Here is a 26,094-nt window from a genome sequence, read left to right as displayed (position 1 = left end):
TTCCATGGAACAGTGCATTCTAATTTTGATCTTGTTACTGCAGGAACACTTCCCATCTGGTCCAGAAAGAATCTCTCTCCTCCCCACTCAAGTTTCAGAGCCCACTGATTGGCCTTAGATTTTCTTTAACATTCTTCTCAGAGTCTTGCCTGGTCAGTGAGGGCATGCCAGAAAAACCAGGAAGTTTTGACTGCTACAAAGAAAGCACCATTTACAGCCAGTTATGAGGGAGAGTGGTAAACTTTGGTTTTATAATTTAGGTATTAGGTGTCTTGTGTTGTTTTCCTACAGGTAAGTTTTGTTACTATTTTTTAAAGTGTGGTGTTTATTATTCAGAAATTTAGACTTATCTTTACTTTTGTCAGGTATAAGCCGTTTTTCCCATTCCAAACCTTGCAAGGATTTGAAGACGACGACGAAGAGTATATCCATGTACAACAGTGGGCACTTACTGAAGGCCGCCTTAAAGTTACATTGCTAGAATGTAGCAGGTATGTTCTTTGTTATTACTACATTAGAGGAAAGAAGGTATACAGAAAATGTACGTGAGCAGTATTTGTGCTTGTTCCCCTCTATGTTAGTTTATATTATCTGTAAATTCTTTAATGGCAAATTTCATAAGAGTAGTCCTTTCCAACTTATAAAAAATATAAACTATATTTTAGAAAGCGTGCTAATGGGGGGAATCATTTGTCCTGCAGTAATTTCCAGACTTCTTAGGTACATAATGCTCTGTTGGCATATTTCTTACTACCTGTTAGAAAGCTGTTCATAGCATAACAGTTTTGAAAATTGGTTTGGTAATTAAAAATACCCTGGAAAGTTGCAAAACCAGACTTGTAAACCCCTGTGATTCTTAAATTTTAGACTGAAAGGGAATCTCAGAAATAATCTGGCCCAGCCTCTTTATTTTTCCATCCCTATAGTCTAAGCTATATATAAAGACTATACTTTATACTTTGCTTGAACTACTTACTACATTAGCCTCCTTCCTTATCTCCTAACATTGGTTACCAATATGTCAACCAGAATAAGCTTTTCAAAATGCAAATCTGATTGTCCCTTTCCTACTTAAAATTCTCTTGATGGCTTCCCCATTCCTCTTAGACTATAGACCCAAATCATTACCATGACATGCGTGCCCCTCTTTACCTCTCTAGTTTCTTTTTGTACTCAGCCCCTCACTCACAGTGCTTCAGCCAAAAAGGCCTTCCTCAGAGAAGAGGATGGCAGATTTTTTCTCTAAAGTGCCAGATAAGTAAATAGTCTAGGCTTTGGCATTCACGTGGTTTCTTTTGCAACTACTCAACTCTGCCTTGTAGTATGAAAGTAGTCGTAGATAAGACAGTAGGTAAATGAATGGGCATGACTTGACTGTGTAACCATAAAACTGTATTGTATGAATTTTATAATTTTTGTGTGTCATAAAGTTCTTTTGATTTTTTTTTTTTTAACCATTTAAAAATGTGAGAACTATTGGTAGCCCACAGGCCATAGAAAAACCAACAATGGACTGGGTTTGGTCCATGGACCATAGTTTGCCATTCCCGACCTTAGGTATTTAAACATACCAAGCTCCTTGTGTCTATTGCTTGTGGCTTTTAACCACTAGCTATTGTTGTCTCCTTTGCTTACCATTCTTTTGCTGTATCTGAGATACTGCTCACCTAAAGCCTTGGGTCAGTCTTGAACCCGACTGCATGAAGGCATCAAGAGAGTGTAGTAAGGCATTGTTTAGGTCATGTTGAATTGAGATAAATGATACAAAGAAAAGCATGACAATTTGTGAAGTATATGTATCCTACTTTATTTTAATAAGGACCTGTATAACGAATCTCTGAAAAAATATACAAGAAACCAGTAAAAATTTTTATGGGGAAAAGGTGAAGGAAACTGGGTTAATGATGATGGACTGGGGTGAAGGTGGGAGCCAAACTTCTCATTATAAACTTTTTGTATTGTTTGATTTTTGTGACTGTATCACCTTGTCAAAAAATAAAAATAAAGACCAGTATTTCTGGGGAGTTGAAAGAAAGCATGGACAGTAGTTCATGTTCTTATGTTAGTACTTGTAGGCTTGGGTTATATAGTGCCAGCACCTTCCACCGGGTGACAGCTTAATCTTGGGAACAAGCATGCTATCTCAATAGATTTTTAGTCACTATGGTTACAAACCTGACCATGTAAAGCTACTCAGTGTTGTCGTGCTGTGTATTAGTCACACAGTTTAAGGAGTACTTAACATTGTTAATGGAGGAGAGAATAAAGTACTATTTTCAACTCATCCTTGCTTTTTTGTCTTTGTGTTGAGAAGTCAAAACATTTGTCTTATTTTTATTAAAATCTTTTTTACATTATTTTCTTTTAAACATTTTTGTTAGTATAAAAATAGAACTCTGAATTCATAGAGCTTCCGAGTTTCTAGGATTCGCATTAAAGGAAAGATACTATTATTATCTCAGTATTTTAAGTTTTCCCCCTACTGAATATAAATTCATTTTGTGTGGTTTATTGTAATCTCTAAAATAGAAAGTGACACTCTAGAAAAAAACAGAAGAACAAATAACAATGCCCCCCCCCCTTTTTGGAGGAAGAACAAAAAAATGCTTATTGTTTATTTTAATTTTGGAAGCCTAAGGCTTAAGAGCTCTTAAGATATTTTTACCATGACTGCTTCACTTAGTAATGTGAAAAGTTGTTGTTCAGTTGCTAAGTCATATCCGACTCTTTGTGATCTCATGGACTGTAGCATGCCAGGCTCCTCTGTCCTCCACTGTCTCTTGGAGTTTGTGCAGATTCACATCCATTGAGTCAGTAATGCTATCTAACCACCTCATCTTTGGCCACCCACTTCGCCTTTTGCCTTCAATCTTTCCCAGCTTTAGGGTTTTTTCCAATAAGTCAGCTCTTTACATCAGATGGCCAAAGTATTAGAGTTTCAACTTCAGCATCAGTCCTTCCAATGACTATTCAGGATTGATTTCCTTTAGGATTGACTGGTTTGATCTCCTTACTGTCCAGGGGACTCTCAAGAGTCTTCTCCAGCAGCACAGTTCGAAAGCGTTGATTCTTTGCCACGCACCCTTCTTTATGGTCCAACTCTCACATCCATACATGACTACTGGAAAAACCATAGTTTTGACTACATGGAGCTTTGTTGGCAAAGTGATGTCTTTGCTTTTTAACATGCTGTCTGGATTTGTCATAACTTTCCTTCCAAAGAGCAAGTGTCTTTTAATTTCGTGACTGCAGTCACTGTCAGCAGTGATTTTGGAGCCCAAGAAAATAAAATCTGTCACTACTCTTCCCCTTCTACTTCCCATGATATGATGGGACCTGATGCCATGATTTTAGTTTTTTTAAATGTTGAGTTTCAAGACAGCTTTTTCACTCTCCTATTTCACCCTCATGAAGAGTCTCTTTAGTTCCTCTTTTTACTTTCTGCCATTAGACTAGTATCATCTGCATGTCTGAGGTTGTTGACATTTCTCCTGGCAATCTTGATTCCAGCTTGTGATTCATCCAGCCGAGCATTTCATGTGATGTACTCTGCACAGAAGTTGACATTATACAGCCTTTTCCAGTTTTGAACCAGTGAATTCCGTGTCTGGTTATAACTGTTATTTCTTGACCTGCCTACAGGTTTCTCAGGAAACAGGTTAAGATGGTCTGGTACTCCCATCTCTTAAAGAATTTTCCATAGTTTGTTGTGATACACACAGTCAGAGGCTTTAGCACGGTCAATGAAGCAAAAGTAGATGTTTTTCTGGAACTCCCTTGCTTTCTCCATGATCCAGCGAATGTTGGCAATTTAATCTCTAGTTCCTCTGCCTCTTCAAAACCCAGCTTCACATGAGAAGATTTGAAACAAATAGAAGAACATTTTATTTTATTTTTTTTGCAGTAAGTTTATTTATTTTTTGAAGGTCAAGTTTAATGACTTTGGTATTAACTATACACATGCTAGTAAGTGGTAAGACTTAAAATCTTCCAATTCAGTTGTGACTCCAGACAGGATCCAGAGAGGAGGTCTAAAAATCTCTTCTCTGGGTTTTATGGAGACTTTCTTTACCCTCCTGTGTTAGCCTCTTAAGGCATTGAGTCAGCCTTAAAAGGGCACTGGAAAGGGCGATAGAAGAACATTTTATAATGATAAAGTTTTGAAAGAGCATAAACCAATTAAGATTAGAACATATCTGTAGACCACTTGTATGTATATAAAATTGTTCTAAATTAGCATGCTATCATGAGTTGAAGTTTCTTGGGTTTTTAACATATAGGCATGCATATTCACATTTCTCCTCCTTGAGACCTATTTAAACATGTCCAAGTTATAGTGTCATAGGGATCACTCAGTATTATTATGTTCGTGCATGCTTAGTCTCTTAAAGTTGTGTCAGCCCATGGACTGCAGCCCGCCAGGCTCCACTGTCTATGGGCTTCTCTAGGCAAAAATACTAGAGTGGGTTGCCATTTCCTCTTACAGAGGATCTTCCCAATCCAGGGGTCAAGCCTGCATCTCCTGCATTGGCAGGCAGATTCTTTACCACTGAGCCACCTGGGAAGCCCAGTGTTGTTACAGTTTTAACTTAATATATTTTTAAAATTTTTATCTTTTGGTTGCACTGGGTCTTTATTGCTGCACATGGACTTTCTCTAGTTGCAGTGAGAGGGGCTACTCTTTGTGGCGGTGCATGAGCTTTTGATTGTGGCAGTTTCTCTTGTTGTGGAGTGCAGGCTCTGGGCATGTGGGCTTCAGTAGTTGCGTCACACAGGCTCAGAAGTTGTGGTCTGTGGGCTCTAGAGCACAGACTCCGAAGTTGTGGCACCTGGGCTTAGTTGCCCCGTAGCATGTGAAATCCTCCTGGACCAGGGATCGAACCCATGTCCCCTGCATTGGCAGGTAGATTCTTATCCGCTCTGCCACCAGCGAAGTCCCCTAGCTTAATATTCTTTTAAATGCTTGTTTCTTAAGCATTTTTGAACTTGACCTTGAATCAAGTAAAATATAACTTTAATAATGTTTTCCTGAAATCCAGGAAAGGATCATACTCGTCACCCACACACAGTGATGGCTTTCTGCAAGGATTTCTTAATTTTTTAAACTTTATTTTGAAATGATAAAATGGTTCTCTGTGAGGATTTTTTTCTTTCTTAACTTTATTTTGAATTTCAGACTTCAAGAAGTCTGTGTGAAGATTTAGCAATTGTAATTTGTTGTAATTTAAGAGTAAATTTTGCCAAAGAGGCAACAAGTTAGAAGTATTCATAGTAAACTGTTCACTGAAAATAACTGGAGTTGTACAGCTGGAAGCTTTATGCTTCAGAAGGCAACACAAAGTAGAAATAATCCTGACTTTTGAGTTAGCAAGTGCTATGTTCACATCCTGGCGATATGCTTTTACTGTTTCTTACATGTTCTTGGACAAGTTACACATCTGTAAAAATGGACAGGTATGCTGCTTGCTGGTAATTGTGGTCAGAGATAAGTAAATAAACTATAGTGCCTGCTGCTGCTAAGTCGTTTCAGTCGTGTCTGACTCTGTGCGAACCCATAGACGGCAGCCCACCAGGCTCCTCTGTCCCTGGGATTCTCCAGGCTGCCATTTCTTTCTCCAATGCATGCATGCATGCTAAGTCACTTCAGTTGTGTCTGATTCTGTGCGACCCTATGGACAGCAGCCCACCAGGTTCCTCTGTCCTCGGGATTCTCTAGGCAGGAGTACTGGAGTGGGTTGCCATTACTACATGCTAAGGCCTCAGTAGATGTAACTTCTGTTGTTATGCCTTGATATAACCATTCTCATACTTACCAAGAAAATATCTTTATAGAAAACTGGGTTTTTTGGACATGTAGTTGTGAGAACTGGAATTTGAATTTTATTAATTTGAAAGGGTCTTGCACTGTGAAGGGAAGTTGTTTTCTAATTTGTGAAATACAGTTTTGAATTTCCCAAATAAAGCTTGGGAATGGAAACATAGTTGTGTTGTAAAAATCGGTTCTTACACCTTGCTTTTATCAAATGTTTTAGAAAGCGAACACAGTCATTCTGAAGTTGCCTCTTTTTTTTTGCATTGACTAAAGTTAGTTTTTTAATCACAGAAGAACTCAACTGCTGTGTTTGTAGTACTGCTATTAGAAGACTAAATTGTTTCACATTAGTGTTGCAGTCACTAAGATTATTAAGATTATTATTTTTAAATTTATAGTTCAGCTTCTAAAAGGATTTTAGATACTTTGCAAAAGAAAATAATGTTCCCATGTGCAGTTAAGTAGAAGATAAATTAGATCAAAAACAGCCTTGTAGAAAAGAGATCGGTTTTATGGCAGAGAAGGAAACTCGATGGATGGGTTTTTTAGTTTTTAATCTCTTGATAAACCGTGCCTGCTTTTCAGGGGAAGAGAGATTCTGATGTCAAATTCTAGAAGGGATTTGTCCCTACCTCTTTGTATAAAAGACATTAAACAGTGTAGTGGGCCTCACCTCATCTCTTCTCTCTTTTTTTTTCCTGGTTTTAGCAACTGGTGATATTTTTAAGAAACGAGCTAAGACTATAGTCAGTGAAAGCGAAGCCTGTAAAGTTTTGTCGTGTGACAGTTCTGTACTCTAAAGCATTATATTTAGGATAGTCTGTCCTTATTATAGATAGAAGTTCTAATTAAGGTCAGTTCTTCACTGAGTCATACTTACAGTATTGTAAAGCTTCTGTTTTCTCAGCACCTTTTAGAGTGTTGTTTTGTTTTACTGGGTTCCAAAAATACATCATTTTAAAATTTTTTAAATGTTAACTCAAATATAGAAAAACCATAGCCCTTGGCATTCTACTTTTATTACCAAGAGTTCTCCCTTATCCCATAATTATCTGTTATCAGCATGCACTCATGGATTCTTATTCTTTTCAGTGGTTATAATTCCTTACCATCCTTAATTATTTTGGTGCCCAAATTTTCTCAGATGTAGCTTCTTGGAGCCTCTTCGAACTGGCTCCTGTGTGCTTGTGACATGTCCTTGTCTTTTTTCTTTGCTTTTCTTTTTCTTGCTGCTGCTTCTTGAAAACTGGACATTGGAAATAATGAGTTGTAGAAACTCCGGATTCTGTTATACTCTGGGATGATTGATTTTATGTTCTAGAGGGCAGTTGACTTTCCTTTTCTCAAGTTGCAAACTTTTGTCTCCTTATTCTTCCCACATTTCCATCTTCCTAGCAACAGCATGTTTCTGTTCTCTATTTTGTCTTCCCACTACTGCCGTTTTAGACTGGTGTCCCGGAGTCTCCTCCTTTACATAGGAGTCAGCCAAGGATTTGAGCAGAGATGGAACTTACCCTCTCAGTGGTTTCTTTGCTCCTAGGGATCACCCCATAATTTCTAGCTGCTCTGTCGGCTTTGCACGCCATCCTCTGATAGTTAAAACCCATAAATCTTCAACTTTCTGCTGCATGAACTACACCACCATTTTCCTGCAGCTCTAGCCCTAAGCGGTGTAAACCCCAAGCTAGTAATTTATACTCCTTCTTGAAATTTTTTGAAATTAGACTGTCCTCTGGCTTCTCTCTGCTTTGGTTAAGTTTTCTTTGCCTTTAAATGTGTTTTTACAAATCTTTCTATCCACTTTTTATAACTGCAGTCTGTTGGAGAGTTTGTGTGACCACTTTACCACTATTACCTGAAGTACTGCTCACCTGGTTTTGTTTTAGATGTTGCTGACAGGTTTTGCCTTTGTTTTGCTTTCGTTTTCCTGATTGTTCTCTGTGCTTTTATGGGAAGATTTTGGGAGACTCAAAACCATGCTATCACTACCACTATCCTTCTAGAACCAGAAATACATATTTTTACTTAGGTTTTTATAAGGCAAAGGAAAGGGTTTAATTGTATGATTAAACAAATTTGAAATAAAACAGCTGGTCTTGTTTTTTTTATTAGAGGCAGCTTTGACATAAAAATTTGGCAGAAGCAATTAATACTTTTAAGTAGCATTATATCCATATTATATGGTGAAGTTTAGTTCTTCCATAGAGAAGGCTATTAACATGGAATTTTGAAATTCATTTCAAATTCATGAGCTATTTTAAAAGTTAAAACCAAAGATATAATTCTAGCTTACATTTGTTTTTAGTCTTCCGTTTATTTTAGGATTGAGTTTGAGTACATTCACTTGTTTATTTTTGACTCAAGTGGTAAAAAAAAAAATTATCTGCAGTAAATAATGCTAAATATTAAGTTTCCTCTCCTGAGTAGTTGTTAAATAAATGTTCCTTATAGTCTGCATTTATTTTAATATTTGACAGTTTTATCTTTTTTAAAAAGAGAAAATATCTAGCTAAATTTGAATATATTGGGGGCATGATTCCACAGTTACCTTTATTGTTGTTAATAGCATTTACTTATTATCTGCAATTTACATACACACACACACACATATATATATATGGTAGGTACTTTGCATTCATTGTTTCAGTCCTCAGAACATCTTCATGAGATTAGTAATATATATGTTTTATAGATGAAGAACTGAGATCCATGAATTTCTTGCTTAAAACCACATGGCTGGAATTTGAAGCTAGGTTTGTTTGACTTCAAAATCCTTCACTCATTCTATCTTCATAGTCTTTTTTTTTTTTAGCTTGTTGAAGAAAATTTTGATTCTTAAATTTTTCATATTGTGTTAGAAGTATATAAATTTTGAAATTTTTATTTTTTTTAGTCTGTTTGAAGGCAAGTCATTTTTTTAAGTTACCTTTTCAGGAAGATCTTGAGATGTAGAAACGTGTATTAATAATGAAGCATCATTTATATAAAGGCTGGAGGAGAGATAAAAGGAAATTAGCTCAAACATGAGATATTTAATTTTCTTTAAGGGAAAACTTCCACTCAAAGTGAGCTGTTGAAAAACAGAAGAATTACTTGGCACTGTTGCTGAATATCATTCCTAGAGTTTTTTTTTAAAAGCTATGTAGATCTATAACAATAATGGTCTGTAACTCTGAATTTGGACATATAACTCCACAAGCTGAACTGAATTCCTAGAGATCTTATGCCTATGCCTGTATTTATTTAACTGTTTGAGTTCCTCTAGCAGTAAGAGATAAATAAATAAAATAATTGAATGATGTTTCCCTTTGTTTCTATACACTTCTCTGGGGTATAATTAAATAATCTTCCTTATAGTTAGGTTGCTTTTGACTAGAAGCAGGCTTCTCAGAATATCCCAAATTTGGAGTTCACTTGCCCTAGGTTTATGTAGGTATTCTTTTCTTCCCCCAGTTCCTCTTCCCTAAGATTATTGTGTTGGAAATAGTATTGTTTCTTTTGTAATTGTGTAGGCATATTTCCAGAGCACTGCAATAAAGTGAACATGACGATAAACCAAATCACATGAATGTTTTTTTTTCCCAATACATATAAAAGTTATGTTTACACTACACTGTAGTCTATTAAGTGTGTGATAGTATTATGTCTAGAAAAATGTACATACCTTATTATAAAAGACTTGATTACCAAATGATGCTCACCATCATCTGAGCCTTCAGTGAGTCATAAACTCTTTGCAGGTGGATAATCTTGCCTTAATGTTGGTGGCTTCTGTGACTTACCAAGTGTGGTTGCTGAAGGATGAGATGGCATGGTAATTTCTTAAAATAAGACAACAGAGAAATTGGCTGCATTGATTGACTCTTCCTTTCATAGATGATTTCCTGTAGCATGCCATTCTGCTTGGTAGTGTTTTACTCACAGCAGAACTTTTTTCAAAACTGGAGTCAGTGCTCTCAAATCCTGCCACTGTTTTATCAGTAAAGTTTATGTAATAGTCTAAATCCTTTGTTGTTATTTTCAAAAGTCAATTGAGTTTGAAATAGTAAATGCTGGAGAGGGTGTGGAGAGAAGGGAATTCTCCTACACTGTTGGTGGGAATGTAAATTGGTACAGTCACTATGGAGAACAGTATGGAGGTTCCTGAAAAAATGAAAAATAGAGCTACCATATGACCCCGCAGTCCCAATCCCCGACATATACCTGGAGAAAAACATGATGTGAAAGGATACATTCATCCCCATGTTCACCGCAGCACTATTTACAGTAGCCAAGACACGGAAGCAACTTAAATTGTCCACTGACAGAGGAATGAAATAAGATGTGGTACATATATTCAATGGAATACTATGCAGCCATTAAAAAGAATGAAATAATGCCATTTGCAGTAACATGGAAGGACCTAGAGATTGTCAGACTGAGTGAAGCCAGTCAGAGAAGGAAAAATATTACATGACATTCCTTATATGTGGAATCTAAAAAGAAATGAGACAAATGAACTTTACAAAATAGAAAGAGACTCGCAGACTTTATTAAGAGAATGAACTTATGGTTGCCAGGGGGAAGGGATACTTAGGGAGTTTGGGATGAATCTGAACACACTGCTATGTTTAAAGCGGATAATCAGCAACTACCTACTGTGTGTAGCACAGGGAACTCTGCTCAGTGTCATGTGGCAGCCTGGATGGGAGGGGAGTTTGGGGGAGAATGGATACATGTATAGGTATGGCTGAGTCCCTTCTCTGTCCACCTGAAACTATCACTGCATTGTTCAACTGAAATAAAAGGTACATTCACAGATTTTTTAAAAGTCAAACAAGTTTGCCTTCTTCATGGTGCTGCAAAATAATTACATAATAGCATCAAAGATCATTCATCATAGATCACCATAACAAATATAATAATAATGAAAAAGTTTGAGATACTCTGAGAATTAACAGAACGTGACACAGACACAAAGTGAGCAAATGCTGTAGGAAAGAAATGGTGTTGACAGACTTGCTCAACGCAGGGTTGTCACAAACCCTCAATTTCTAAAAATTGTAATATTTACAAAATATAGAAAGCAAAGAGCAGTAAAGCAAGGCATGGTAAAACAGGTATGCTTGTATACCTCTACTGCTGTTTCATGTAGTAAAACAACTATTTTCATGCTTCTGATATCTGAAAAGCAAAAGAACTTAAGAAAATTAAGTACAAACCCAGATGACATTAAAGCGAACACTGTGTTAAAATGCCAGACTCCAAAATATTTCAGTGTGATGCTGGCATGCTATACATTTAAATATGATACTTTCAACAAAAGTGAACTGTGACACGAACTGTGATCAGAAAAATAAAAATTCAAGGGTATTATATCTAAATTTTCCCTCTCTTTGCACCATGATGCCATAACTGTCAATCAAGTGCTTCTGATGAACTTATTAAAGATACCTTAAGGTGACATTAAGATAACATTTGTTTTCAGAAATTGTTGTTTATAGTGTGGATTGCATGGTAAGAGAAATTGAAGGCCCAGAAACAAATTAAGAGGTGTTACAGGTTAAAAGTGAGGAAGTAAGTTCTTGAAATACATGTATTAGTAGAAACAAAAAGGGACAAATGGTATAACTAGGACAGGATTTAGTGAGTGACAGAATATGTGGGCAGGTGTAGATATGTGGGCCAAGGAATGTTAAAAATTTGAGTCTAGGAGAGTTATGATCTCACTGAACTTTGATTTGGTCAGGTGTTGGTTATTTTCTAATATTAGAGGTTATAAAGTTCAAAACAAAGTTTCTCTTCAGGACTAGTGGGGGAAATAGTGACACTTGTTTCAGAGGGAGAAGGTACAATTATCAACACAGTCTGATTTTAGAACATTTTTGTCCCTGTCACAGAAGCTCCACACTGATTAGCAGTCAATTCCTATTCCCCCTAGTCCTCTTCCCCCAGACCTTATGTAACCAAGAGTCTTTTGAATTCTTATTTTTCTGACCACAGTTCATTTCACAGTTCACTTTTGTTGAAAGTATCATATTTAAGTGTATAGCATGCCAACACCACACTGAAATATTTTGGACTCTGGCATTTTAACACAGTGTTCACTCTCTGTCATCTGGGTTTGTACTTAATTTTCTTAAGTTCTTTTGCTATTCAGGTATCAGAAGCATGAAAATAGTTTTTTTACTATATGAAATAGCAGGAGAGATATACAAGTCTATCTGTTTTACTGCACCTTGCTTTACTGTATTTCATAAATATTGCATTTAGAAATTGAGGGTTTGTGACAACCCTGCATTGAGTGACAACCCTACATTGAGCAAGTTTGTCAGCACCATTTTTTCCAACAGCATTTGCTCACTTTGTGTCTATGTCATATTTTGTTAATTCTCAGAGTATTTCAAACTTTTTCATTATTATTATTTTGTTATGGTGATCTATGATCAGTGATCTTTGATGCTACTTTTGCCTCTATAAATTTGCTTATTTCCAGACATTTCACTGGAGAAGGCAATGGCACCCCACTCCAGTACTCTTATGCCTGGAAAATCCCATGGAGCCTGGCAGGCTTCAGTCCATGGGGTCACTAAGAGTGGGACACGACTGAGCAACTTCACTTTCACTTTTCACTTTCGTGCATTGGAGAAGGAAATGGCAACCCACCCCATTGTTCTTGCCTGTAGAATCCCAGGGACAGAGGAGCCTGATGGGCTGCTGTCTATGGGGTCGCACAGAGTCGGACACGACTGAAGCAACTTAACAGCAGCAGCAGCAGCAGACATTCCATAGAGTATGGGGTCTTTTGTGATTGGCTTTTTTCACTTAGCTTGTTTTCAGGGTTTATCCATATTGTAGCATGTATCATCACTTCATTGCCTTTTGTTACCAAATAATATTCCATTGTGTGTATATGCCATATGCCATATCTTATTTACCTGTTCATGACCTCATGGACATGTGGGTTGTTTTCACTTTTTGGCTGTTGTGACAAATGCTATCATGGACATTCATGTCAAGTTTTTGTGTGAATCTATGCTTTTATTTTTCTTGATTATATATCTAGAAGTAGAATTTCTGGGTCATATGTTAATTCTATGTTAACTTTTTAAGGAGCAAGTAACTACATCATTTTCCTACCCCTCCAGCAATGTGTGAGGATTCTAGGTTCTCCATATCCTCACCCACACGTCTCTCTTTTTAAATTAGCTATCTAGTGGGTATGAAGTGTATCTCATTGTGGTTTTAATTTGCATTTCCCTGATGACTAATGATGTTGAGCATATTTTCATGTGCTGATTGGCTATTCACATATCTTTGGATAAATGTCTATTCATATTCTTTGTCCATTTTTTCAATTGGGTTATACCAGGTCCTTATGAGACACCTGATTCGCACATTCTGTGGATTGTCTTTGCTTACTTGGAGGTATCCTGTGAAGGAGAAAAATTTTAATTTCAGTAAAGTTCCATTCACCTATTTTTTCTTTTGTTAACCGTGCTTTTGGTCTCCTGTTTTAAGAAATTGTTGCCTAATTAAGATCACAAACGTTTGCTTTTATGTTTTCTTATCAGAAATTTATTTTCTGAAACAAAAAATTATTTCTTATCACACATTTAGTTCTGTGGCTTACTTTTTGGTTAATTTTTATTACATGTTTTTAAAATTTTAAAAAAGTGTTGTCAAAAATATAGAATGACTTATGATTTCAGGGAAGGATTGCAAGAATTATGCTTTCTCATTCATGAATCCTGTAATACCTGTTGAGAATTTGGGAGTACTAGATGGTGCATCGGAGAAGGCAATGGCACCCCACTCCAGTCCTCTTACCTGGCAAATCCCGTGCATGGAGAAGCCTGGTAGGCTGCAGTCCCATCAGGTCGCTAAGAGTTGGACACGACTGAGCGACTTCACTTTCACTTTTCACTTTCCTGTGTTGGAGAAGGAAATGACAACGCACTCCAGTGTTCTTGCCTGGAGAATCCCAGGAACAGGGGAGCCTAGTGGGCTGCCGTCTATGGGGTCACACAGAGTCGGACACGACTGAAGCGACTTAGCAGCAGCAGCAGCAGCAGCAGATGGTGCATAGCCTTCTCTGGATTGACAGTAAATCCTTAAGGTAGTTTGCTCTTTTGAACAGATGGTGGCAGCAGAGCTTTGCTGAATGAAAATTATCAATTTTTAAGCCTAGTTATTTTTGAATTATGAAAATTTTTAATGCTCTTGGCAATAAATTGTTAGGCAGTAAGTTTAAATTTCCATTTAAGATTAAAAATTATTTAAATTTAGGAACTTTTTTGCTATGAGTTTATTCTGGCTTTTCAGTTTATGAAACCCGTTTGTGAGGTATGGGCCTGGGTTTCTTCAGTTCTCCAACCTTAGGACACAATTTTCTCTTAATACTCTAAGGTCTTTCATCCACTTTTCTTTCATTATCTCACCCCTATCCCTATGATCTTTGTGTAGAGATAAGGTAATAGAGTAACAGTCAAAATGGTGATTAATGCTAAAGCTATTTGCAAACTTACTCCTAAAACACGTTGGCAGACTCACATTCTGACTTAGGAGATATGTGATATAGAAGTTGAACATGTTGGTGACAGTTTTTTCCTTCAATAAGAAAAACTGCTTTATATCATCTCAAGATTGGATTCAAGATTTCCTTTTTAGATCTAAATATAAAACAGTAAAATTAAGTGGTGCAGTTATTCTGTGACAGTTGTTTTCAAGTTAATAGAGTAAACATATATTGAGCACTGACTGTCCGCTAAGTGTTAGTCACTCAGTTGTGTCTGACTCTTTGCGACCCTATGGACTGTAGCCCACCAGGCTTCTCTGTCCATGGAATTCTCCAGGCAAGAATACTGGAGTGGGGTGCCATTTTCTTTTCCAGACTGTTTGCTAAACACTGTGCTAAATGCCTTATGTGCATTGTCTCTTATTCTCACAACAGCTTCTTCTAAGAGGTAAGTTACTGTTTTTGGCCTGAAGTTTCCAGAGGAAGACATGAGTTTAAAGAAGTTAAATAATTTGCTCAAGTCACATTAGTGGATGGAAGGGGTGTGTGTGTGTGTTCATAAGCAACTTTATTATTCTATTTTATGTGTGTTTAATTTTTACAGAGATGGTATCATACTATTATATATGCATTACTTTGCAATTTATTTTTAAAATTCAACAGCCTGATTTGAAAATCTGTAGCATTTGCTACTGTGTGTAGATATCTGATCAATTTGTTTGCCTCATGAATAGATACTACTTTCTTTGAATAAGCTGCTTAAAGACAGCTTGTCCTAGAGTTTCATCTGATTTTTCATTTTATTTCACTTTTCCACTAGAGCGTGTACCAAGTGTTTAAACTTTTTCCTCTGTTAACAGTATTAATTTTGGTTATAATAATCAGGAAAACAAAGTTTAATACATACAACTGGTATAATAATTCCTATGTTTTGTTTTATACTTCAGGTTACTTATTTTTGGATCATATGACACTGAAGCAAATATTCATTGCACACTTGAGCTGAGTACTGGTGTTTGGGAAGAAAAGCAAAGGAGTTCTATTAAGACGGTAAGATAAATTTGCTTAGTTTTACATCTGTATAAAGTTTATATTCTATAAGTGTTTTTTTAATACTTCTGCATCCTTGAGTTATTTTTAGTCATTTGCAAATAATTATGAACAGCTCTTATTTGTTTTGTTGTAATGTATCCATAATAAAATGAATCACATAAAGGTATAACATTAATTGCTTGCTTGCATCAAAAACCTTGTCTAATTTTCCTTTTGTAACTTTAGTCGTTTCATAGTTGTGAGATCAGAGGGAAATAATTCTGAAAACATTGAAAAGTATGGACATTCAGAGCATTCACTCATTCATTTATCGGATATTTTGTGAGCACTTACTTTGTACCAGGCACTGTGTTAGCTGCTGGAGAAACAGTCTCTTGTCTGACAAGAGACCCTGTTTTTGTTGTGCTCTCCCAGGGGAGAGGTTTGATATTCATCTGCCTGTACAGAGAAAGAATTACCTTCAGAGAGATCAGATCAGTTAAGAGGCATTTGGGGAGGCATTGGCTGCTTTAACTAGGTGGCAGTTAAGGCAATGGAAAGAAGAGGATGGCGTTCTGCTTCCTTTTTTGATCTCTCTCAAAAGAAACTGTCACTGAAATTGCAAAGAGTTCGAAAAAACTGTAAAAGTATTTTAAAAATATTTTAAGTGCTATAATTAAAAATAAAAACAGTGCTTTAATCTCATGCTTTATTTGGACATGTTTGTGTTCTTTGGGTTCCTAAATGAGTAAAAATTGTCACTAGTTAATTAGCTAATTTGTTTTCAAAGTTGAGTTGGTGTTTTTGAATGTTCTGCATAGCAGTTTTAGTAGCAGTTATGTCTTGCTTCTTGGAATTTGCATAAATCTAGTAGTCTGTTAAAGATTTTAGAGCATTTATTCAAGATATTATCTACAAAATTTCTTCATTAAGCCCATGAAGTTACACAATGAGAATAGAATCCCAGAATTTTATGGCTGAAAAAGAAAAGAAAAAAAAAGTCAGTGTCCTAAAGGGACCCTCAGACTTTAAAAAAAAAAAAAAAGTTTATTTCATTTACTAAGCATACACTGAGATATTATGGATTTAGTAATAAGAGTGCTTTTGGAACCCCAGACCTCTCCAGAGTTACTTTTAGTCTGTTTTAAGGTAACATCAGTAGTTTTTTGCAGGAATAAATTACTGTGTTTTTAAAGTTGTGTTTAATAAGTTAGATATTTAGCTGTTCCCATTTAACTCTTGGTGGCAGTATAACTAATCCTATGATTATTTTTTGGTAGCCAGTATTTAAGAAAACTCCTCTTTTGTCTTTATCATACTGGTGAATAAGTACTTTTGAATTGTACTACCTAGCTGTTTCACAGTAGTAGTAAGGGTACTTTTTGGAATTTCTAAGATAGTCTGTTATTCTTCATAGCATTTTTTAAAAAGAGGGTTCTCAATTTTTTAAACAGATACATAAGCATATTACCATGCTTTCAAAAATTTTTACTTTTAATGGTTATGTGGTATTTTTATGGATGTGCCTTTGACTTTTGAATTGTTGCTAGCTTCTCTATGTAGTAATTGTTACGAACATTCTTACGTAAAAAAATTGAGCACTGTGGAATTCTTTTGGAATAGAGTAATTTCAATGAGTATAGGAAAGGAGGGAGAAATAAAGCTGAAAAGGGAGGATGGGCTGACTCGCAGAGTTTGAATGTGTCAAAGTAATTGGGAGAATTGGATTTGGGACATGGGAATGCAGCCCATAGGGTTGCAAAGAGCTGGACACGACTGAACGACTGAACTGAACTGAACAGAGGGACAGGATCAAAATATTTTTTTGTAGGAAAACCTCCCCTTTCTCTTGTGGTTGTTCATGCCACCTTTCCTTTGTTACATCTCAAACAATTTGAAGCAACTTCTCAGAGAAAATAGCCAGGTTTACAGTTTGTTTTCAAATAAATACGTGAAAACCAGCATTGTTTTGTCTAGATATTAAAGGGTCCTAATTTGCCATTGCTGTTGGCATTTTCAGTTTCATTTATTATACTTGCAAAGATATGAGATTAGACAGCTTTAATATTTTATAGCAAAGGTTACTGAGACTTTAATCTTGAGTCATAATTTTAGATCTTAGCATATGTCATAGGTAGTTTTGGGGAAGGAATTCTAGGTTAGTAATTACATCTGGTGTCATAAACATGGCAGCAGCACTGCAGTGTCTCCAGGCATTAAATCACATGTGTCTGAATTTAATAACTCTAGGGAGCAGAATCACAGTGTTTCTGAAGACTACATAAAGCATTACAGAATAGGATTTGATCATTTGAGATACATTGCAAATTTGGCTAGAAAAAAGCATATCATTAAAAAATAACTGTGCTAAAAAAATATTTGAAAGAAATTTAATTACATGTTTTAAATACTCCTTTGAGTTTTTCAAACCTTTTTTAAAGTGTAATATACCTTATGCTCTTAAGTTGGGTAAGATCAATAATAAATGGAAAGTTTTGAATTTGTGGTATTTGCACAGATGTTGTGGCTGGGGGTGGAAGTAGAACAGTTATAATGCAATAGCTGTGAGTCCTAGCTAAATCTAATGAATAGTGGCTTAAGCAAGAAAAAAACTTAATTGTCTTGTGGAATTTTTCTTAAATTGGGATGGCAGAGAATAATTGAAAAGAATAATTTAATAAATTCCCTGCATAGAACCTACTTCCTACCTTATTAGAAATCTGCGGAAAGTTTGGATCAAAATCAGACACTCAGTTCAGTGCTGTTTGTTAGCTTATTTGCACAATAAAAGAGCTCAGAGGGTAAATGAAGTACTCTGTGGTAGCGTTTGTTCTTTAAAAATAATAAGTAAAGATTCCTCATGAGATAGAATGAGGAATAAATTTGAAATTAGGCTTAAACAAAAATTAGAGGATCATCTTGAAAGTGATGACAGTGTCAATACTAAAAATGTATTTACTTGCACCCAAAGAGACAGGACACTTTATGATTTATTTCATCTGTTGCACTATACAGGTTTGGTGATGATAGTTTGCTTCTCTTTTACTAAGGAACGAATTTAAGAAGTTTTCAGATTTTAAAGAAGTTTCAGGCCATATTTCAGTAGGAAACGATGAAGACAACAGTATCGCTCAGCTCTATTGACAATACAGTTAACCTGACATCTATTAAACATGGGACGTCGCAGGTGGCGCTAGTGATAACCCACGTGCCAGTGCAGGAGACCTAAGACACACTGGTTCGATCCCTGGGTCAGGAAGATCTCCTGAAGGAAGGGCATGGCAACCCACTCCAGTATTCTTGCCTGGAGAATCCCATGGACAGAGGAGCTAAGCAGGCTATGGTCCATAGGGTTGCAAAGAGTCAGACATGACTGAAGCAACTTAGCATATACACATATTAAAGTATTGATCACACATAATCATTATTGTGTGCATGGTAAAGCAAACATCTCATAAATGTCACTTAGACATACATGGTTTTAAAGAAAGAGAGATCTTGAGTCTTACCCTCCCAGAACTGGAGTTCACTCATCCTTGACCACCCACTTGCTTTACCCTTACTCCCAGACATAAGATAGGTTATCTGTAAATGCTCTTTTCTTTTGCTCTCTCTCAACTATCCTGTCTGTGCCATCCATGTCTTCTCTTCCTTCAGTTATCCAAACTGCCACTGGAGTCTTCAAACATTGTTTTATTCTTGGTGCAGCATGGAATTCTTGAGGCCATTTTGGGAGAAGAGAAGAAGGCACCATGAAAATGAGCTGTGGAATCAGGAACAAGACAAGGGTGCCCACTCTCACCACTCCTATTCAACATAGTTTTGGAAGTGTTGGCCACAGCAATCAGGGCAGAAAAAGAAGTAAAAGGAATCCAGATAGGAAAAGAAGAAGTGAAACTCTCGCTGTTTGCAGATGACATGATCCTCTACATAGAAAACCCTAAAGACTCTACCAGAAAATTACTAGAGCTAATCAACGAATATAGTAAAGTTGCAGGATATAAAATTAACACACAGAAATCTCTTGCATTCCTATACACTAACAATGAGAAAACAGAAAGAGAAATTAAGGAAACAATACCATTCACCATTGCAACAAAAAGAATAAAATACTTAGGAGTATATCTACCTAAAGAAACAAAACACTTATACATAGAAAACTATAAATCACTGATGAAAGAAATCAAAAAGGACACAAACAGATGGAGAAATATACCGTGTTCATGGATTGGAAGAATCAATATTGTCAAAATGGCTATACTACCCAAAGCAATCTATAGATTCAGTGCAATCCCTATCAAGCTACAAATGGTATTTTTCACAGAACTAGAACAAATAATTTCGCAATTTGTATGGAAATACAAAAAACCTCGAATAGCCAAAGTAATCTTGAGAAAGAAGAATGGAACTGGAGGAATCAACCTGCCTGACTTCAGACTATACTACAAAGCCACAGTCATCAAGACAGTATGGTACTGGCACAAAAACAGAAATATAGATCAATGGAATAGAATAGAAAGCCCAGAGATAAATCCACGAACCTATGGTCACCTTATCTTCGACAAAGGAGGCAAGGATATACAATGGAAAAAAGACAACCTCTTCAACAAGTGGTGTTGGGAAAACTGGTCAACCACTTGTAAAAGAATGAAACTAGAACACTTTCTAACACCATACACAAAAATAAACTCAAAATGGATTAAAGATCTCAATGTAAGACCAGAAACTATAAAACTCCTAGAGGAGAACATAGGCAAAACACTCTCTGACATAAATCACAGCAGGATCCTCTATGACCCACATCCCAGAATATTAGAAACAAAAGCAAAAATAAACAAATGGGACCTAATGAAACTTAAAAGCTTTTGCACAACAAAGGAAACTATAAGCAAGGTGAAAAGACAGCCCTCAGATTGGAAGAAAATAATAGCAAACAAAGCAACAGACAAAGGATTAATCTCAAAAATATACAAGCAACTCCTGCAGCTCAATTCCAGAAAAATAAATGACCCAATAAAAAAATGGGCCAAAGAACTAAACAGACATTTCTCCAAGGAAGACATACAGATGGCTAAAAAACACATGAAAAGATGCTCAACATCACTCATTATCAGAGAAATGCAAATCAAAACCACAATGAGGTACCATTACACTCCAGTCAGGATGGCTGCTGTCCAAAAGTCTACAAGCAATAAATGCTGGAGAGGGTGTGGAGAAAAGGGAACCCTCTTACACTGTTGGTGGGAATGCAAACTAGTACAGCCGCTATGGAAAACAGTGTGGAGATTTCTTAAAAAACTGGAAATAGAACTGCCATATGACCCAGCAATCCCACTTCTGGGCATACACACCAAGGAAACCAGATCTGAAAGAGACACGTGCACCCCAATGTTCATCGCAGCACTGTTTATCATAGCCAGGACATGGAAGCAACCTAGATGCCCATCAGCAGACGAATGGATGAGGAAGCTGTGGTACATATACACCATAGAATATTACTCAGCCATTAAAAAGAATTCATTTGAATCAGTTCTAATGAGATGGATGAAACTGGAGCCCATTATACAGAGTGAAGTAAGCCAGAAAGATAAAGACCATTACAGTATACTAACACATATATATGGAATTTAGAAAGATGGTAATGATAACCCTATATGCAAAACAGAAAAAGAGACACAGATGTATAGAACAGACTTTTGGACTCTGTGGGAGAAGGCGAGGGTGGGATGTTTCAAGAGAACAGCATCAAAACATGTATATTATCTATGGTGAAACAGATCACCAGCCCAGGTTGGATGCATGAGACAAGTGCTTGGGCCTGGTGCACTGGGAAGACCCAGAGGGATCGGGTGGAGAGGGAGGTGGGAGAGGGGATCGAGATGGGGAATACATGTATATCCATGGCTGATTCATGTCAATGTATGACAAAAACCACTGCAATATTGTGAAGTAATTAGCCTCCAACTAATTTAAAAAACAAAAAGAAAAGAAAATGAGCTGTGGAACCTCTGAATGTGGAAATTCTGGGGTTGAGAGAAAAGTAGTGGCGGCCTTTTGGCACCCGGCTGTCCGGTCTAGCTTTCCCTTGTTCTCCATTTTGAATGAAAATATGAAAGGAGTTTTAATTTTTAAAACAAGCTTTTTAATGTACATTTTTGGCACTAACCCTATTCCCTCTCCTACCAGACTATGCCCTGAGACCCTTGATAGCAATTGTCCCTTGTAAGATTTAAGTTTTCCCTTCTCTAATTAGAGATAGAAGGCTAAAAATCTAAATAACTGTTAAGGCAGTCCATCCACATAAATATGTCACTATGAAACAGGAAGAAAGAATACTGATTTCTTCCTTTGAGGTGATGAAGAATTAGCAAGGAATCTTCTCTGGATATGTGGTAGATGGACAAAAGAGAGCTACTGTTATGGTCATGTGTTCAGTATGAAAAGCAGAAGCACTTAGTGTCTTATGTAGCCCAGTATGTAGATACCAGAGGGAATCATTAAAGACATTAGGAGATGTCATGACATTTCAGATTTGTCTGAAAAATAAGAAGTAATAAATTTCTAAAAAGCATTCCGCTAACCACTTGGAGGGAGTCCATAAATAAGAATTTGAAACTCTTAATCAGAACGAATGTATTCCTTTTAGAGGGTTATGTGTTGTCAGCTGGCAACTTGAAATTGGCCACTGCTCTAAGAAGGGCTTTACATAGGATCAGCCACATGCAAAATCATGAGGTCAGAAGAAGTCATCTGGAGTCTAGACTTTATCTTTTTGTTTTATTTGATTGGTACTTTTCCTTCTCTCTACTACCACTTCCCTATCAAAACCTCATTTTTTGAAAGGATTTGATTCTGAGAGATAATTTATATAAGATTCCCTTCCATTTTCTTTTAACTTACCCTTAGAATTCCTCAGTTCGATTCCTGGGTCAGGAAGATCCGCTGGAGAATGAATAGGCTACCCACTCTAGTCTTCTTGGGTTTCCCTTGTGACTCAGCTGGTAAAAAATAACGCCTGCAATGCGGGACACCTGGATTCGATCCCTGGGTTGGAAACATCCCCTGGAGAAGGGAAAGGCTACCCACTCCACTAGACTTCTGGCCTAGAGAATTCCATGGACTGTATAGTCCATAGGGTCTCAAAAAGTTGGACACAACTAAGTGACTTTGACTTTGAATAGAATTAGAGAAACATTTGAAGAGATGATGTTCTATTTTTAGTACAGTTCTACTTTCTAAGAACTGTCAAGAACTGTCAGTATAGGGAAAGAAACATGTAAACCAAATATGTCACATAAGTAATACTTCAGAGTCTACGAAATACTGGAAATACTACGAAAATACTACGAAAAAAAATACTACGAAATACTACGAAATTCTTTTACCATATATAAAGAACCAAACTCTTTTTGCCCATAGGATCTGTTCTTATTCCCTCAAATCCCACTACCTCTTAACAAAAATTAGACTGTGTGTGGTAATCTGATAATTAGGAGACAATTTGCGAGTGGTGTTAGTGGGATTATTTTAGACCAGAGGCAAAGAGAACTCTGAGACTGTGGGGAGATGGAAGTTGAGTGGAAGAGCCTTCATAATAAGGTCAGCCATGTTTAATTGCCAAAGATCAAGCCTGATAATCTGCCTTATTGTAGAGTCCAGTGAGTCTGCTACTAGAGATCAGTGGAGAAATATCTCCAGAAAGAGTGAAGAGACAGAGCCAAAGCAAAAACACACCCAGTTGGGGATGTCACTGGTGATAAAAGCAAAGTCCAATGCTGTAAAGAGCAGTATTGCATAGGAACCTGGAATGTTAGGTCCATGAATCAATGCAAATTGAAAGTGGTCAAACAGGAGATGGCAAGAGTGAACGTTGACATTTTAGGAATCAGTGAACTGAAATGGACTGGAATGGGTGAATTTAATTCAAATGACCATTACATCTACTACTGTGGGCAAGAATCCCTTAGAAGAAATGGAGTAGCCATCATCGTCAGCAAAAGAGTCCAAAATGCAGTACTTGGATGCAATCTCAAAAACAACAGAATGATCTCTGTTCATTTCCAAGGCAAACCATTCAGTATCACTGTAATCCATGTCTCTGCCCTGACGAGTAATGCTGAAGAAGCTGAAGATGAACAGTTCTATGAAGACCTACAAGACCTTTTAGAACTAACACCCAAAAGAGATGTCCCTTTTATTATGGGGGACTGGAATGCAAAAGTAGGAAGTCCGGAAACACCTGGAGTAACAGGCAAATTTGGCCTTGGAGTACAGAATGAAGCAGGGCAAAGGCTAATAGAGTTTTGCTGAGAGAACACACTGGTCACAGCAAACACCCTCTTCCAGCAACACAAGAGAAGACTCCTACACATGGACATCACCAGATGGTTAATACCAAGCTCAGATTGGTTGTATTCTTTGCAGCCAAAGATGGAGAAGCTCTATACAGTCAGCAAAAACAAGACCGGGAGCTGATTGTGGCTCACATCATGAACTCCTAATTGCCAAATTCAGACTTAAATTGAAGAAAGTAGGGAAAACCACTAGACCATTCAGGTATGACTTAAATCAAATCCCTTACGATTATACGGTGGAAGTGACAAATAGATTCAAGGGATTACATCTGATAGAGTGCCTGAAGAACTATGGTCGGAAGTTTGTGACATTGTACAGGAGACAGTGATCAAGACTATCCCCAAGAAAAAGAAATGCAAAACAGCAAAATGGCTGTCTGAGGAGGCCTTACAAATAGCTGTGAAAAGAAGAGAAGTGAAAAACAAAGGAAAAAAGGAAAGATATACCCATTTGAATGCAGAGTTCCAAAGTATAGCAAGGAGGGATAAGAAAGCCTTCCTCAGTCATCAATGCAGAGAAATAGAGGAAAACAATAGAATGGGAAAGACTAGAGATCTCTTCAAGAAAATTAGAGATACCAAGGGAACATTTCATGCAAAGATGGGCACAATAAAGGACAGAAATGGTATGGACCTAACGGAAGCAGAAGATATTAAGAAGAGGTGGCAACAATACACAGAAGAACTGTACAAAAAAGATCTCCATGACTCAGATAACCACGATGTTATGATCACTCACCTAGAGCCCGACATCCTAGAATGTGAAGTCAAGTGGGCCTTAGGAAGCATCACTACGAACAAAGCTAGTGGAGGTGATGAAATTCCAGTTGAGCTATTTCAAATCCTGAAAGATGATACTGTGAAAGTGCTGCACTCAATATGCCATCAAATTGGAAAACTCAGCAGTGGCCACAGGACTGGAAAAGGTCAGTTGTCATTCCAGTCCCAAAGAAAGGCAATGCCAAGGAATGCTCAAACTAGCACACAATTGCAGTCATCTCACACACTAGTAAAGTAATGCTCAAAATTCTCCAAGCCAGACTTCAGCAGTATCTGAACTGTGAACTTACAAATATTCAAGCTGGATTTAGAAAATGCAGAGGAACCAGAGATCAAATTGCCAACATCTGTTGGATTATCAGAAAGGCAAGAGAGTTCCAGAAAAACATCTATTTCTGCTTTATTGACTGTGCCAAAGCCTTTGACTGTGTGGATCATCACAAACTATGAAAAATTCTTAAAGAGATGGGAATACCAGACCACCTGATCCGCCTTTTGAGAAATCTATATGCAGGTCAGGAAGTAACAGTTAGAACTGGACATGGAACAACAGACTGGTTCCAAATAGGAGAAGGAGTACATCAAGGCTGTATATTGTCACCTACTTATTTAACTTATATGCAGAGTACATCATGAGAAATGCTGGGCTGGATGAAGCACAAGCTGGAATTAAGATTGGCGAGAGAGACATCAATAACCTCAGATATGCAGATGACACCACCCTTATGGCAGAATGCGAAGAACTAAAGAGCCTCTTGATGAAAGAGGAGAGTGAAAAAGTTGGGTTAAAACTCACCATTCAGAAAACTAAGATGGCATCTGGTCCCATCACTTCGTGGCAAATAGATGGGGAAACAGTGACAGACCTTATTTTTGGGGGCTCCAAAATCACTGCAGACGGTGACTGCAGCCATGAAATTAAAAGACACTTAACTCCTTGGAAGAGAAGTTTTGACCAACCTAGACAGCATATTAAAAACCAGAGATGTTACTTTACCAACAAAGGTTCGTCTAGTCAAGACTATGGTTTTTCCAGTAGTCATGTATGAATGTGAGACTTGGACTATAAAGAAAGCTGAGCGCTGAAGAATTGATGCTTTTGAACTGTGGTGTTGGAGAAGACTCTTGAGAGTCCGTTAGACAGCCAGGAGATCCAGCCAGTCCATCCTAAAGGAAATCAGTCCTGAATATTCGTTGGAAAGACTGATGTTGAAGCTTAAACTCCAGTACTTTGGCCACTTGATGTGAAGAATTGACTCATTGGAAGACACTGATGCTGGGAAAGATTGCAGGCGGGAGGAGAAGTGGACGACAGAGGATGAGATGGTTGGATGGCATCACCGACTCTGTGGACATGAGTTTGAATAAATTCCGGGAGTTGGTGATGGACAGGGATGCCTGGCGTGTTGTAGTCCATAGGGACGCAGAGTCGGACACGACTGAGCGACTGAACTGAATGATTTTTCCTCTACTTCCAGCGTGAAGGTTAGGGCCACTAAATACAGGAAGCATTTTGTAGAAGATGCATTTTGCATTTTGGAGAAAATGCAATGTGTAGGAAATCTTTCCTGTCTAGTATGAAGATTCTAAACAAACATACAAAAGAAATGGAAACAGTA

The 26,094-nt window shown here is 37.2% G+C and overlaps 1 protein-coding gene and 1 non-coding gene across 2 annotated transcripts in view; one reads left to right on the top strand and one right to left on the bottom strand.

The window, feature by feature from the left end:
* PDZD8 (PDZ domain containing 8) overlaps positions 1 to 26,094 on the top strand; it is a 76,918-nt gene that overhangs the window by 26,537 nt on the left and 24,287 nt on the right. The window contains exons 2-3 of the mRNA XM_020891043.2: positions 366 to 491; positions 15,257 to 15,359. Coding sequence (XP_020746702.2) covers positions 366 to 491; positions 15,257 to 15,359 — 229 coding nt within the window. The remainder of the gene's footprint in view (positions 1 to 365; positions 492 to 15,256; positions 15,360 to 26,094) is intronic.
* On the bottom strand, positions 3,998 to 4,120 carry LOC139036129 (small nucleolar RNA SNORA26). The gene has a single exon (XR_011488867.1). It is a non-coding gene; the product is annotated as a small nucleolar RNA SNORA26 (small nucleolar RNA).

The sequence above is a fragment of the Odocoileus virginianus genome, chromosome 7, assembly GCF_023699985.2.
Source record: "Odocoileus virginianus isolate 20LAN1187 ecotype Illinois chromosome 7, Ovbor_1.2, whole genome shotgun sequence".
Taxonomy (NCBI): Eukaryota; Metazoa; Chordata; class Mammalia; order Artiodactyla; family Cervidae; genus Odocoileus; species Odocoileus virginianus.
Note: the sequence above shows the minus strand (reverse complement) of the source record. Positions and strands in the feature narration are given on the sequence as shown.